This window comes from Grus americana, chromosome 12 (genome assembly GCF_028858705.1).
Source record: "Grus americana isolate bGruAme1 chromosome 12, bGruAme1.mat, whole genome shotgun sequence".
Lineage (NCBI taxonomy): Eukaryota > Metazoa > Chordata > Aves > Gruiformes > Gruidae > Grus > Grus americana.
In genome coordinates this window covers 12,151,621-12,164,836 of record NC_072863.1, presented here as the reverse complement: position 1 = coordinate 12,164,836, position 13,216 = coordinate 12,151,621, and the positions used below count along the sequence as shown (strand labels likewise).

At 51.1% G+C, this 13,216-nt stretch overlaps 1 protein-coding gene across 2 annotated transcripts in view; it reads right to left on the bottom strand.

Annotated features, from left to right (window-relative positions):
* GABRQ (gamma-aminobutyric acid type A receptor subunit theta) overlaps positions 1–12,573 on the bottom strand; it is a 77,529-nt gene extending 64,956 nt beyond the window's left edge. The window contains exons 1-2 of one of the 2 annotated variants that reach the window (XM_054839325.1): positions 11,629–12,573; positions 7,486–7,574 (exon numbers count right to left, since the gene is read on the bottom strand). In XM_054839325.1, the coding sequence (XP_054695300.1) occupies positions 7,486–7,574; positions 11,629–11,708 (169 nt within the window). In that variant the 5' untranslated portion in view covers positions 11,709–12,573. The remainder of the gene's footprint in view (positions 1–7,485; positions 7,575–11,628) is intronic. The other variant, XM_054839324.1, reaches the window with a different exon arrangement.
* Between the last annotated feature and the right edge of the window lie 643 nt (positions 12,574–13,216).

Sequence of the window (13,216 nt, the reverse complement as noted above, 5' to 3'; positions counted from 1 at the left end):
TAGGAGCTCTGCTTTAAACATGCAGTTTGCTGACTACAATGCTGCTAAGTATTCTGGAAAATCAGGTGTTTTGGCTGGGCACCCCACAGCAGGGGATACTTTTGACTCCTCAGAGGGGAGGTGTGAACATGTTCATGCTGTACTTGTGTGCTTGACAACAATTATAAAAACAACTAATTCTGTATTGTAAGCAGGTATGAATACAGAGCAGTCAAGAAAGCATGAGTCCAAGATGGTCTTTGCCTGCTCAGTCCTGGACTTTGCATCAGACATGCATCTCAGTCTGGCTCAACCTGTCCTAATCACCCGCCTTGACCACCTCAGCTAGTCCCCACTGTCATGCTCCCAGGCTGCACCCATCTTGAATGAAGGGAACAAGAAAGATCAGCTCCGGGTGTAAATGGCATCTCTTGTGTGCTCTGTAGAGGTGTTCAGGAGGAAGCAACTGTTGGACCTTGCCTCCTGATGCACTTTCACAAGGGGACCAAATATAGATCCAGGGAGAAAGCCCAATTCTGGCTTTTCTGAAGTCCTGAGTGTCTGACTTTACAGCCTCAAAGTCCTTTTCACAGCATGTATTTCCTATAAAAAGAGCAAAGTGAAAAAAAATAGAAATTCCATCATGTGGCAATGTGTTAACATCCACATATGTCCCAAGAAGGACTGGATCCTTTCATTTCCTGCCACTTCAGTTAATGAAGTAAGACACAACAGCAGGAGGTTGTCATCTTCCTTCTGGATTAGCCCTAAAGAGGATGTGACCCATGGTCTGGAGCCAGAAGTCACGTAAATGGAGGAGGAAGTGAGGGCTGCACAGCTGCAGCCAGTTTTACTGACCAAGAACATCCTTTTCTTAAAACCCTTTTCTCAGGAAGGAAAGTAGGACTACTGGCAGCCCTGGTGGCATATCCACCTTTTCTTTGGCCCTGGGTAACACTGGGGTTTGCAAACTTCTCCAGACAGCTCCTACCTCTCCTTCCTCAACTTACTCCTTTCCCCAAACTCATCCATATTCACCCTTCTGCTTTCAAATCCAGAGCTGCTCCTCTGCCCTGCTGGGGTATAGGGAAGGAAGGATGCTATTTCCTGCTGCAGCAAGGCTCTGTGAAGTGCAGCATTTCAGGTTAACCCTGTGTCCAGCTTCGGGCAATTTCTCCTGGAGATGACCCTGGTGGGAGAAGTGCCTTCCTGCTAAGTCTCAATGCCTGGCCCCAAAGCATGCAAAAGAGTTGGCTCAAGGCATCTCAGAACCATAGGGAAAATTAAATCTGGCTGCTCAGAGATTTAAACATTTTTGCCATGGAAGTGGAGGGGAAGAGAGCTGCAGAGCTGAGGACTAAGCCCTAGAAAGGCAGGTTTTTAGCTCCTGCTGCGCACAGGACAGGCAGCCCAGGACCAGCGCCCAACCCCTGCCAGGCTGCCCCCTTCCCAGCCCCACACCCAGGCCCTCCTGCAGCAGCACCGCCACTCTGGGATGCTGCACCAGAGGTGGTGGGGCCATGCCACTTTTGCCAGCTGGGTAGCTGGCAGCACAGGGCACCCACCTGCTACACATGCACCTGAGCCAGCTCTGCTGGAGGTGCTGCCAGTTTCACCCCATAACACTTTAGGTGAGGAAAAACGCAGCACATACATGCCTCAGCTTGTTCTCAGAAACTTCTGAATCATTTTGCCTAAAATTTCTCCCCTCCCCTTCAAAAACTTAAAGCAAGCTAGCTGCATGGAAAAAAACACAACCACTGTGACTGAACCTTATATGCAGTGGAAAACAGGGACATTTTCAGGAAGCCTTAACAATGTGCAATACCACCAGCCTTGACTACATAAGAAACCAAATTCCCATTCCTTCCTGTGCAGGACCACTAAGACCAGCTGTTTCCCAGCCACACAGGGCTGGTGGGCTGGGGCTCTGGCCCCTCTCTGTCTCCTGCCGCATTTGTGCCAGCCAATGCAGCTGCTCAGCCTGGCAGCCCCGCCAGTTTCGGAGCCCTGAACTACTGATGATGCTTCACTGCAAGACTTTATGCATCAGCAATCATTTATTTTTACAATTCTGGGTTTCAAGTGATGCTGTTATGCAGGGAAGATATGAGGATTTCATCCCCAGGTCCACTGAATTTGGAGTGGCCTTTGAAGAAGAAATTCTGGGGAACAAGCAAGACATGGGGGTAGGCTGGGTCCCCAAGAGGGTGCAAGTGTGATGAGCAGAGAGGGGCTGAGGACAGGAGGGGCAGGGGAAAGAAAGGAAAGAGGCCAAGATATTGCAGCTAAAGAGGGATTTGGGTGTCAAAGGTGAGGGGTGGGACTGGGCAAGGGTGACGAGAACTGAGAAGCCATGTTCATGGCAGATGAGGAGCAGGACTCAGGCTCATTTCAATCCAAGGGAAAGCTGCTGGATCCACTGGCATGAAAACATAGGATTTACTGTGTAATTCTGAGGGCTTCCTGGTCATTCGTTTTTCACCAGGCATTTTCAGACATTGTGCACACCACTCAGGAGAAACACTAGGAATCCTGCACTCTAGGTGGGCTGGGGGCAATGAGCAGAGAATGCCCTCACCTTCCTTTTGCCTAACAAGCTCTGTAAATGATGCTGGGTCCCCTTTTCATCCACTCCTGGGAAGCAGAGCCATCTGCTTGAAACTCTTGCAAAGTTTTGGGCTGGAAATGTTGCACCAACAGAGAGCAGCTGAGTCACTGAGCCCAAGTGGGATCCTCCTGCTATTCCTTCATTGCCTTCTCTACCCTGGAGCAATACAGTCTTCATTTGCTTTCTTTTTTTTTTCCTCCTATGGAACTAATGCTTCTGCAAGTGAGTACTTAAGAGCACTTACAAGATCCAGGGTGCTGCTCTGAAAGCTCCCTCTCTCCCCCACCCGTGGCCCTGCAATGCTTCCCAGACCTGATCTGCAGCATCCCCTGCTCATCCAGTCCTAAATGGTGAGCATCCGGCTTGCCTTACTGTGGTGTAATTATTGTGCTTGCAATATACCCACCAAATATTGCCCCCCATACTGTTCATCCCCCAGGCCAGGGCCAACTGGGTGACACCCACCTGCAATTTGATCTCCCTGTGAGATACGCTGCCCTGCTCCCCCAGAGCTGAGCAGGCTCCCCAGCATACTCTGCCAAAAGACCTTGCTCTGTGTCATTGTTGATCTTGCAGTACCAGGACAGAGATCTCCCTCTTCAGCAGACAAAAAGCCCTAGCTGGATCTTCCTCCTATCCTGTAAATCCTTCCTCCAAGGCTGTTCCCGATCCCTACCACAATCCTGGCCAAACCCCTCAGACCTGCTTTGCAATGACCCCCTGCCCTTTCAGTCCCAAGACATCTCCTTGCTCAGCCCATGAAAATTGGGCTTTGTGGTCCCTACATGTCCTACCCTGCACTGTCCCACATCTCTCCAACATGGTGTGCTACTCTAGGGCTTGGGGAACTGTGTCTGAGAAGTAAGAGGGGACTGTCCAGAGCTTCCCAGGCTGGAAGGGTTTATCACCTCTACCCCAAGGACTGATGAACCTGCTGGCCCTTCAATGTCAGCCCCTCCACCTCACCTGGTGCTTGACCCCCTTGGGCTACCCCCACTGAGCCAGAATGGATTTCTGGAGGACTTGATCCCAGATTTTTCTATCCCCTCCACATGGCTCTAACCTTCCCCCTTTCTCCTGTGTGTCCCCCCATTCAGTCTGGCTCCCCAGATGAGCATGTCATACTCATTGCCACAGCATCACCCCTGAGAGCCGACCTGCTCATCGGCCTAATGGGTTTCCAAGGGGGTGGGGGAGAGGGGAGGAGAGCGAGTGTCTGACGTTTCTCAGCCACTCAGCTCGGCCCAGAGCTAACGAGGCATCTCAAAATTAAAAAGTGAACTGCAATCCCCAGCAGGCCTGTCCTCCTTTTGGCATTAGTCGGAGTTCTCTTTCTCTCTCAAAAAAAAAAGAGGACTGGGCACCAGTAAGTTGCATTTGGAGCCATTGAAGCACCACGTTCCCGGGATGGTAGGTGTGCTGGAATGAGGTTCAGCAGCCTAGGGCTGCTGTGTTGTGGAAGCACTGGCTCTGTTAGAAAGGTTGTGAGATGCAAGATCTGCCTTGCCATGGCAAGGAGCATAAATGATACACAGGAACAGGCTCTTCCAGTACCTCTACATTCAAAGCTTCCCAGATCCCTCCTGATCTGCAGGCAGCAACCATAGGTGCATGGAGGAGATGCCCCAGGATGTGGAGGTGGCACCCTGCCTGCAGGGCTGAGCAGGTGGGGACAGTGCAGGGGTGATTGCCACCAGGCACTGAGGATAGAAGAAGGAAACAACACTCCTGAAAAAAAAGGAAAATACGGGGAAAGCAAGCAGGGAAAGAGCAGAGAAGGGAAGAAGGGAGGGCAGCCTGGTTCACTGCTTTTGTGGGTTGTATTTCTCACATGGAAATCTGTCTGAGAAGGACCTTTCCCTGCCCACACCTCTGGGGTGCCCAGCACCAGCTACTCTCACCTTCCTGCCCCCAGTGCCCCTACCCTTGAGCTGCAGAGGGCCGAGGGCTCTGGCTTGTAGAGGTGCTCTCTGGAGCAGTTCAGCCTGGCTCACAGGCATCTAAGTGGTAGCTGCTTTGCTCCAGTTCTCTCCACTCCTCCTGCAGGCAGCTGCCTGTCCAGCCAGACCCATCGGTCACTTCTGGCCCAGCCCTGAGACAGCCCCATGCCATTCCTCCAGGGCACACAGCTTCAAGCAGGTCCTGTCACTCCTCTGAGATGCTGTCTTGGCCATTCACAGCTCACCCTGACTGGTCTTCCCAGGGCAAGAGAATAAGTGGGTGAAGAGTGATCGCCTCCCCTAGCAAAGATGGCTTACCCCCAGCTGAAAGGCAGCCGAGGGGTGGCAGGATGGTCCAGGTGGAGCACAAGGAGGGGAGTGTCCTGGAGAACAGACCAGTCTTCAGGGTGCTGGGACTGGGGTTCAGTCCAGTCCCATGTGTCCCTTAGAGATAGCAGGTCTGCATACACAGAGCTTCCAGAGCTTTGTCCAAAGTGTGCCTTTTCCAGCTGCACGCAATTTACTGGGGTAAACTTCACCCTCTCCACAGCAGGGCTGTGAATGAACTAGAAGCCACAAAGGGTTAAACACATCCTGGCATGATCCCACTGGATTTCTCCCAGCAATGGATTTGGCCCAAAATCTCAGAGAACTGGTGAGCTCTGGAGACAGCAGTGGAGCAAGGAATCTTCCACCCCTTTCCCCTGGGCTTGTAATGCTAATGATCTCCAGCTTTCAGACTCACCTCTCAGCCCACCCTTCCCTCAATTGTAAATGCTGCAGGGGCAATTTTGTCCAGATAAGCTTATCCTCAGGAGGAGGGGCCCAGACATGCTGAGAGTTAGGGCATCCCTGCACACCAAGCACTGAAGGCGCAGTCACTGGTGCTGCCAGCCAGGACTTTGCACTCACTAGCAAAGGAAAGAACAAGAAAGGGTGAAAGGCAACAGTAAGATGAGTGCAGGAAACAGGGTTATCCTTGTCTCTCTATTTCTCTGCTTGAGTGAGGGAAAATGCAGTTTGTACTTTGGGAATTCAGAGTAAAAAATAAATAAAATGCAACGGTTGCCCAAAACCATCCATTTTACAGTCAGGAAGGACGCAGCGCCTGCTGAGCCCAGCCCATGCACCGCACAGACCTGGCAGGGTCAGCAGCACTGCCTGCACTGAGCCCTGTCCTGCCTTGCTCAGGTTGAAGGAAGGGGTGGTCTGTGTCCTGGGGGGGCAGCTGGATGCCCTGGGGATCTGGCGTCAGAGGACGCAGGTTGTGAAATGGACCTGAGCTGCTGGACCTCCACCCCCACGGCTCCCCATTGCACCCCTCTGCTCTGTGCCTTTGCGGAGCCAGATCACCTACTGTTTTACTGTATCATAATCATCTCAATGGCTTACAAGATGGTTTTCTTGCAGTTTTTATGTCATCTCTGCAGTTCTCCCCCTCATAAAATGTGACTGCACCAATTGCTGTGATTGGGGCTGGTCAGCTAATAGGGACATTTAATGTTTCCCAGACAGAGCCTTTAAATCAGATCCAACCATATCCCATGTTCAAAGGACAGAAGGGAGAGGGGGAACCTGTTTCCTTGCAGATTGATGCAAGTCCCTCTGAAGTGCTTCCCCACAGCACTGAAGTGACGTCCCAGATGCCCCTGAGCACTATCTTCCCCACCCCACAGCTCTCCCTGAGGCCCGAGTCCAGCAGCACTTGGTGCTGCCACCTGAAAGCCCCTGCTCCACCCTGGGGTAGAGCATGGTTGTGAGGGAGGTGGGGACGGTATGCGTGGGGAGGGAGGGAAGGCAGTCTCTGCTGAAGGGTAAGAGTGGATGGGGGCAGGTTTGGGTGAGGTGCAGGGAAAACAGAGGTTTCAAGGAGAGACAGGTTTGTTCATGGGGTCATGGGAAACTGGAATACACTGGGGTGACTTCAAAAACCTGATGAAATGAGTGGGGATATTCCTCCACCCCCAGCTTCAAGGAACTCTGGATCAGACCTTTTGGGAAAAAAAACTCCTCCCTTGTATCACCACGGAATTGGCCCTAGCATGTCTCCCTCTCAAGAGCACAAGTGTGAATCTGCTTCCCAGCAGTCATCTGGAGAAGGACATCATGTTGTGGTTCCTGTCTTCCTGCAGGCTGAAGATCCCCCAATCCCACACATCTCCTCTTGAGGAGGAAATAGCATTGCCCAGAAAAGACTGAAAACAGCCAAGTTCAGCAGGCTGAAGGCAGAAGGCCACCAAATCCCTCTCCCTGTGTAGTCGGCTGTGGTTCTCCACCGCCTGCTCCTCCCCAACAAATGGACCTCAACTGTACCCTGGAGTATGACAGTACCCAAGGATTATTTGATATTTCATCTCCACCAGGACAACAAAGAGAAGGTCCTTCCCATTCTCCTTTTTACTCACAGGACACAAGAGAAGAATTGCATATCCTTGCATCTCCTACTGAACAGCAGCCAGGCCACCACCTTCCCAGGGAATATTTTATCCCATATTGTTTCTGAAGGGGCAGCCTGGCAGACCAAACAACAGCCCTGCCAATGATCACCCCAACCCTCTGCAGGGAAAAGAGCTAAAATATCTGGCATTGGAAACAGAAGTGGAGGAGAGGTGACCTGTTGTCTGTGATGGAGGAAAGTTTGGAGTAGAGGAAAAGCAGAGTGTCTCTGTCCCAGCAAAACATCCCCAGAAATATCACACCATGGACAACCCAACTGTCTGCAGAAATAGGTGACAGCAGAAGGAGAGGAGCCGGTGAGAGGAGGATGGAAGCCAGGAGGCAAGAAAGAAATGTGAGGGAGAAGGCAAGGAGAAGAGGGCTAGCAAACAGCCAAGGATAGGAGACGTCAGATGGGAGTGTTTCACGAGGCCAGTGCATGCCACAAGCGGCAAGGCTGGCAGCACAGACACACAACAGCCCCCGTGCTCTGCTCCCCGTGACCAGCCATCACCATACCTCCAAAGTCAGGCCTGAGGCGGACATCATAGCCCTTCAGCAGTTTGTCCACAATCTCTTTCACCACAGAAATATTCCCAGTGGATGGGCTGAAAGACAAAAGAAGAGAGTCCTTGTCATCCCATGTGCCGGGAGGGGTCCTGGCCAGACAGCACTGCTGCAGCGTCCCTCGTGCCCCACGGCACCTGTGTGTGCTACAGACACCCTGACTGCAGGCACAGCCTCCCTGTTTCCTTTCTCACTCGTATTTGCTGCCCCTGTTACAGGTCTTGGCCCCCGACCTGCACACAAGTGCCACAGGGCTGCCAGGGCTCCTAAGCCGTCCTGGGGGTGGGACGGGAGTCTCAGCAGGTATTTTGGCTCCTTTTCTGCGGTTCACCCTGACTCCTGGGTACCCCAACCTCCATCCCCCCCACACTCCCACCTGGTGTGTGCCTGCATCCCAGCAGTCCCACCAGGCTGGCGCACCCTTCAACGTGGGCACCACTCACTACACGCACTCTCCACTCTCTCCCTGGCCACCAACCTGCACATTTGGGGTGCCTCACTGTGCCCTGCCCATAGATGGGTGCACACACACACACAGAGGCAGAAATTGTCCTTTCTATTCCACCAAGTCTTGCATGGGGTGGCTGCAGCCTCTCTCTTGCATGGGTCACTCCCCTTCCCTTGCCACGCTGGGCACTTGCTTCTGGTCTCACACCGCACAGCACGGACTTATTGTGCCCTGAGGTCCCCACTACACAAGTTCCCCCCCAGCAGGCACCCTGCACTGTCACACACCCCAGTGCAACCTCTGCTTCTCTGTGCACCCAGGTATTTCTTCATACTATTGAAGTAAAGGAGAAAACAATGTTCCTTTTGTCCTATGGCCTCAACATATGGCTGATCTTTGGCATGTAAAAATTCATTTTCTGTCACTCAGCATCACCATGACTTCTTAGCAAAGCAAATCAAGAGACAGAGACAGGGAAGGAGAGTCCATCTTTCCCTCTGTGTGCCAGAGCAGTGATCCTTTCCCTCCTGACCCTCTGACTTGCACACAGCAGGGGCAGCTGTCCTCCCTAACACTGATCCAGCTCCTCCAGCCATTTCAGCAAGAAGGGAGCTCCCTCTAAAAACAGACCAAAAGCCAAAGAAAAACTGAAGGTGGGAAACCAGAAAGCAGAAGATGCTAAAAATATTGAACCTATTCAGTGCTACAGGGTATATAGGTTTTCTGCCTGAATACCCAGCCTCTGTGCCACCCTCATCCCTTGCTTTGCATGAGAATAGAGACCCTGTCGGTGACAACTGCTGCTCTTTGCAGTCACCCACCACAACAGCATGTCTTCCTGTCAACACCACCTCCCACATCCATTCAAGTCAAGCTGCAAAGCTGCACCATAGCACTACCTCTGCCATCCTGCCCTGTGCCTCACTAGGCACCTGGGTTTGCACTGAAATGTCCGTGTGTCTACGCACACACACACATGCACACTCCCTCCTGACTGTATGGAGGATGTACAGACTCCCTGACTGTGCAGACACACAGATACATGAAAGCGCTGGAGCTCAAGGGTACAGCTGTGAAAAGTGCACAAATGTGTGTGCATGTGTGTGACCACATCCAAGTCTGTGTGGAGGTGACTGTGGGTACAGATCTTGCTCCATCAGGTAATGACAAAACACTGGACTGTTGACACAATTTGTGCAGGAGCACAGAAACAGGTATTTGTGGTGCCTAAGACTAGGTTCCCAGATGCCCAGCCTCTCCATACAGGTGTGGGTGGAAGCATGTGGGACCACTGGGGAGTCTGGGCACATGTTAAGGCTCTGGATACACAGGCTGTGTGTGTGCAGGGATTTCTTAACTGAATAGGGATGTGCAAATGTGAGACAGCACACTTCCCAGGCACAGCTTTGGTACATGGACAACCCGTTCAGCACTTGTGCTGGGGGCAGGGGGGGTAAGTGTCTGAGCTGCATGCCTGAGCATGCACCTTAGAGGGGTACAGCTCTCCATTGCATTGCTTTAATAGCTGGAAAAAGGTCAGAGAGGTGCGTACAGGTGGACATTTTCACAACACTGTGTCTAGGCTTGCAAGGTCCGCTTACACCTGTGGATTTCTATGCAAGTGTGTGACATTTTGCAACGTGCTTATGTGTATATGCTCACTGGGGATTGACAGTGTGCACCAGCGTTTTTTCATCTCTAGACAGTCATTCCTAGGTACATAGATTTCCATATTCATAATAGAGACACTATGTATTTTTCAAGGGATTTAGACACTTCTGTTTAGCTTCATGCAGGACATAAACTCAGAAGGCAGTGTTACCTCCATAATATAGCCAAGGAAATTGAGGCAGAGACAGTAACCAATGTGTCAGGGGCCCTGCAGAAAGGGGCAGAGTGGGAAGAGGGATACAAGGGTTCTTTCCTCCTCATCAGCTACAAGTTGACCCAGTGAGGGCATAAACTGGCATGATGATCAAGGACAAGGTCTTTTGCATCTTAGTGCTCCTTTTGATCCCAAAAGTGACGTCCCTCCTGCTGAACAGGCAAGTTGTGCATTTGCCCAGCTGTGCGCGAGCAGCTGCATGTAAGTGCTATTCCTGGCAAATGTGGGTCTCCATCCATTTAGGGAGCACATACATCTAGCTTGTGAACTGAATTTTTGAATACTGTGTCCCTGCCTCTGTGTGGGCGTGCATGTGCTTTGCACATATGCGTACACTTGCAACCAAACATCTACATATATGTGCACTGTGCTGCTGGCTGGTATGTGTGGGAGTAGCTGAAAGCATGTGCACATGGGAGAGTGTTTTGTCTCCAAGGTGTGCACAGATATACATGCAGACTATAGGTGAATATCAGTCCTGGACATAAGCAGATATAAACACACACGCAAGGACACATTGGAGCAAAGGCTTTTGATACGGGCATTGCTCTTTACACATGTGCTTGGACATTGCCTCTAAGCAAGCCTGTGTATGTGTCCATACACAGTGGAACCATGCATGAATGGTGTGGGTAAGGTGGGCATGAATCTGCGCATGTGCATGTGTATAACTATGGGAAGATAAATCTTTGTATATACTGATCTGCAAGCCTGTGCAGGGACCTGAATGTGTGCGTTGGAAATGCACTGCTCAGTGTGCATGGCTGAGCAAGGAAATGCCACAGCTCCCTCCCCAGCAGACTTCATGGACACCGTCAGCGCAGAGGTACAAACCCACCTGCCCACATAAGTGACAAGGGAGGATGAGGAGGAGTAGGCAGTGCTACTCCTGTGTGTGAAGGCAGTGGATAAACACCTGTGTTGGAGCAAACAGGTGTGCTCTGTACACCTTGTCCAGGCTGGATGGGTGCCTGCATTTCTGGTTGTTTAAATCACTCAGAGTGCTCAACGTATATACCAGGAGTAGCTGCAGCTTGAGTATGCAGGGTATTCGTGCAAACATTTACATGGCTCCATGCAGAGCAGGTAAAGCGTGCTGTGCTCTGTAGGTGTGTTGTGATACACATGTATGTGCACCCAAACGGGCATGGATGAATGCGCACATGCAGGGATGTATCTGAACGGATCGCAACCACAGATGATTATGTTGCATGCCATAAATCTGCATGGAGGCACAGACAGAGGCATTGCCTCCCGTACACCGCAGAGCCAGGGCTTTGGTACAGGCACAGCACACTTGGATGTGAATGTGGCTGCATGTGTACTGTGTGTGTGCAGACACAGGCATGGCCAAGGCAGCCCTGTGCCGGGGTGCATATGCACACAGCTCGGTGCCATGCACTCCATCGGCTCCTACGGACACCATGTTTCCCAGAAAAACGCTTCATTTTGTCATTTTCCCCCAGGTCGTGTACGGGGGGGAGAAGGGGGGGAGGGACACACGACACGAACGACTCGCTGCAAGTGGGCTGCGAGGTGGGCTCCGTCTGCAGAGCCTGCTCCACATCTCATGTATGAGCATCCCTCCTCCCCCTAAAATGACACTGACTGGGAAATAACAACAGCAGGCAGCAGGGGAAGCAATTTGGGGAAAGAACCCCCTCCCCTTTCCCACATACAGATCAATGGAGAAAACCCCAACAAAACAAACAAATCCTGTATCAGCCCCCCTGTCCCTGCAGCCTGGGATGGCAATCCTTACCTTTGCGCACAGCAGGCGAGACAAAGAGCTGCTAAAGCAGAGACAATTCCACTCAATCTGTCTGCCTGAAATGTCCACATTTCCACAAAGACGAAGGATGAAAAAAAATCTTTGGAGGGGAGGGGAAAGAAGGATGGATCTTCTGAAATCCCTCTCCAAAAAAAGGGGGGGAGGGAAAAAGAAACCAACCCCCCCCAGTTAATGATTTTCTAGAGAAAAAGAATAACGAAAAACCTAAAAAATGTGGGGGAAAAATATCCCCCCCCCCCTTCAGTGCCAGTCAAAGAATTCGTTTCTTCTTCCTTTCAGCATCCTCTCAACAAGAGACATCCTCTGGCAATGGAGAAAATCCCAAGAGAAAGAAAAATAAAATGCCCCAAAATGGGCTCAGCAAAATGTGAGATTGAATCTCACAGGTATGCAGAAGAAGGAGAAGCAGAAAAAATAAAAAAAGAAAAAGAAAAAAAGAACTCAGTGTCCCCTGAGCACTCCACTTGGATTATTTTTCCTCCTGCTCTTCTGCCATCCGGTTCTGCAGATGTTGCATGGCTCCTGCTACCCACCTTCAGAGAAGAGGAGGAGGAGAAAGAGAGTGTGTGTGTGTGTGTGTGTGTGTGTGTGAGAGGGGGGAGGTGTGAGTTATCTAGCAATATGATTTTATTCTGGATTTTACCTACTTGCTCCCCCTTCCCTCTTTATTTTCCAAGGGGGAAGAGGAAGCAATCCAACCCCACTGTGCAGTTATTTTATTTTAGGAAAATCTCAGGCTCATCACTTAAAAGGTTTGGGGCTTTTCTAAAAGGGTTAAAAAAAGGAAAAACAAATGCAACCCAGTAAATAAATAAATACATATATGCATGTGTAGAAATAAATAAATCCCTGTCTGTGGAAAGAGCTGCTCTCCGAGGGAGGACTGGATGTCTCCCTAGTGCTGTTGCCGCAGCTCCTGTGGAGTTTTGCTGCTCATTGCAAAGTCACAAGAGGAGGGGAGGAGAGAGGGAGTCTGTGGATGGGGAGGGGGACTCTCCAGACGAATTGGGATCCTGACGTCATGGCTGAAAACATTAACCCCTGCTGGCTTGCAGAGGGGATTTTTTCCCTTTTTTTCCCAGTGAGATGGGAGCAGGGGAGAGGATGGGAAAGGTGATGGCATTTTGGCAAGTGGGGGGATGCGCCTAGACAAGAGTGGCTCAGCTGCAAACTCTGATGGGTGCTGTGGTTTCCTGAAATAGTGTGATCAGCAAAGGCTGAGTTGTTTCCTTCAGCCACAGAGATAAAAAAGAAGGTGATTTCCTGAGACTCTCTCCATGCTATGGGGCAGAGTGGCCTGGTGGCCTCCTCCTGGTGCACTGTGGAAGATCTGAAGCCTCTGGTGAGACTGGAGACTTCCCCAGGCCAGGGAATCCCAGCTCAGCTGGGAAGCTCAGCTTTCCCTGGATGGTGCTGTGTTATGGGTACAATACAGTTTGTGGGAAAAGGGGGCCTGAACTTCCAGAAATACTGCTGAGGATCAGCTTCTGGTACTGTGGCTTTGCCTGCTGAAATCATAACAGCCATTGAAATCTTCACAGCCACAATCTCCTTTGCA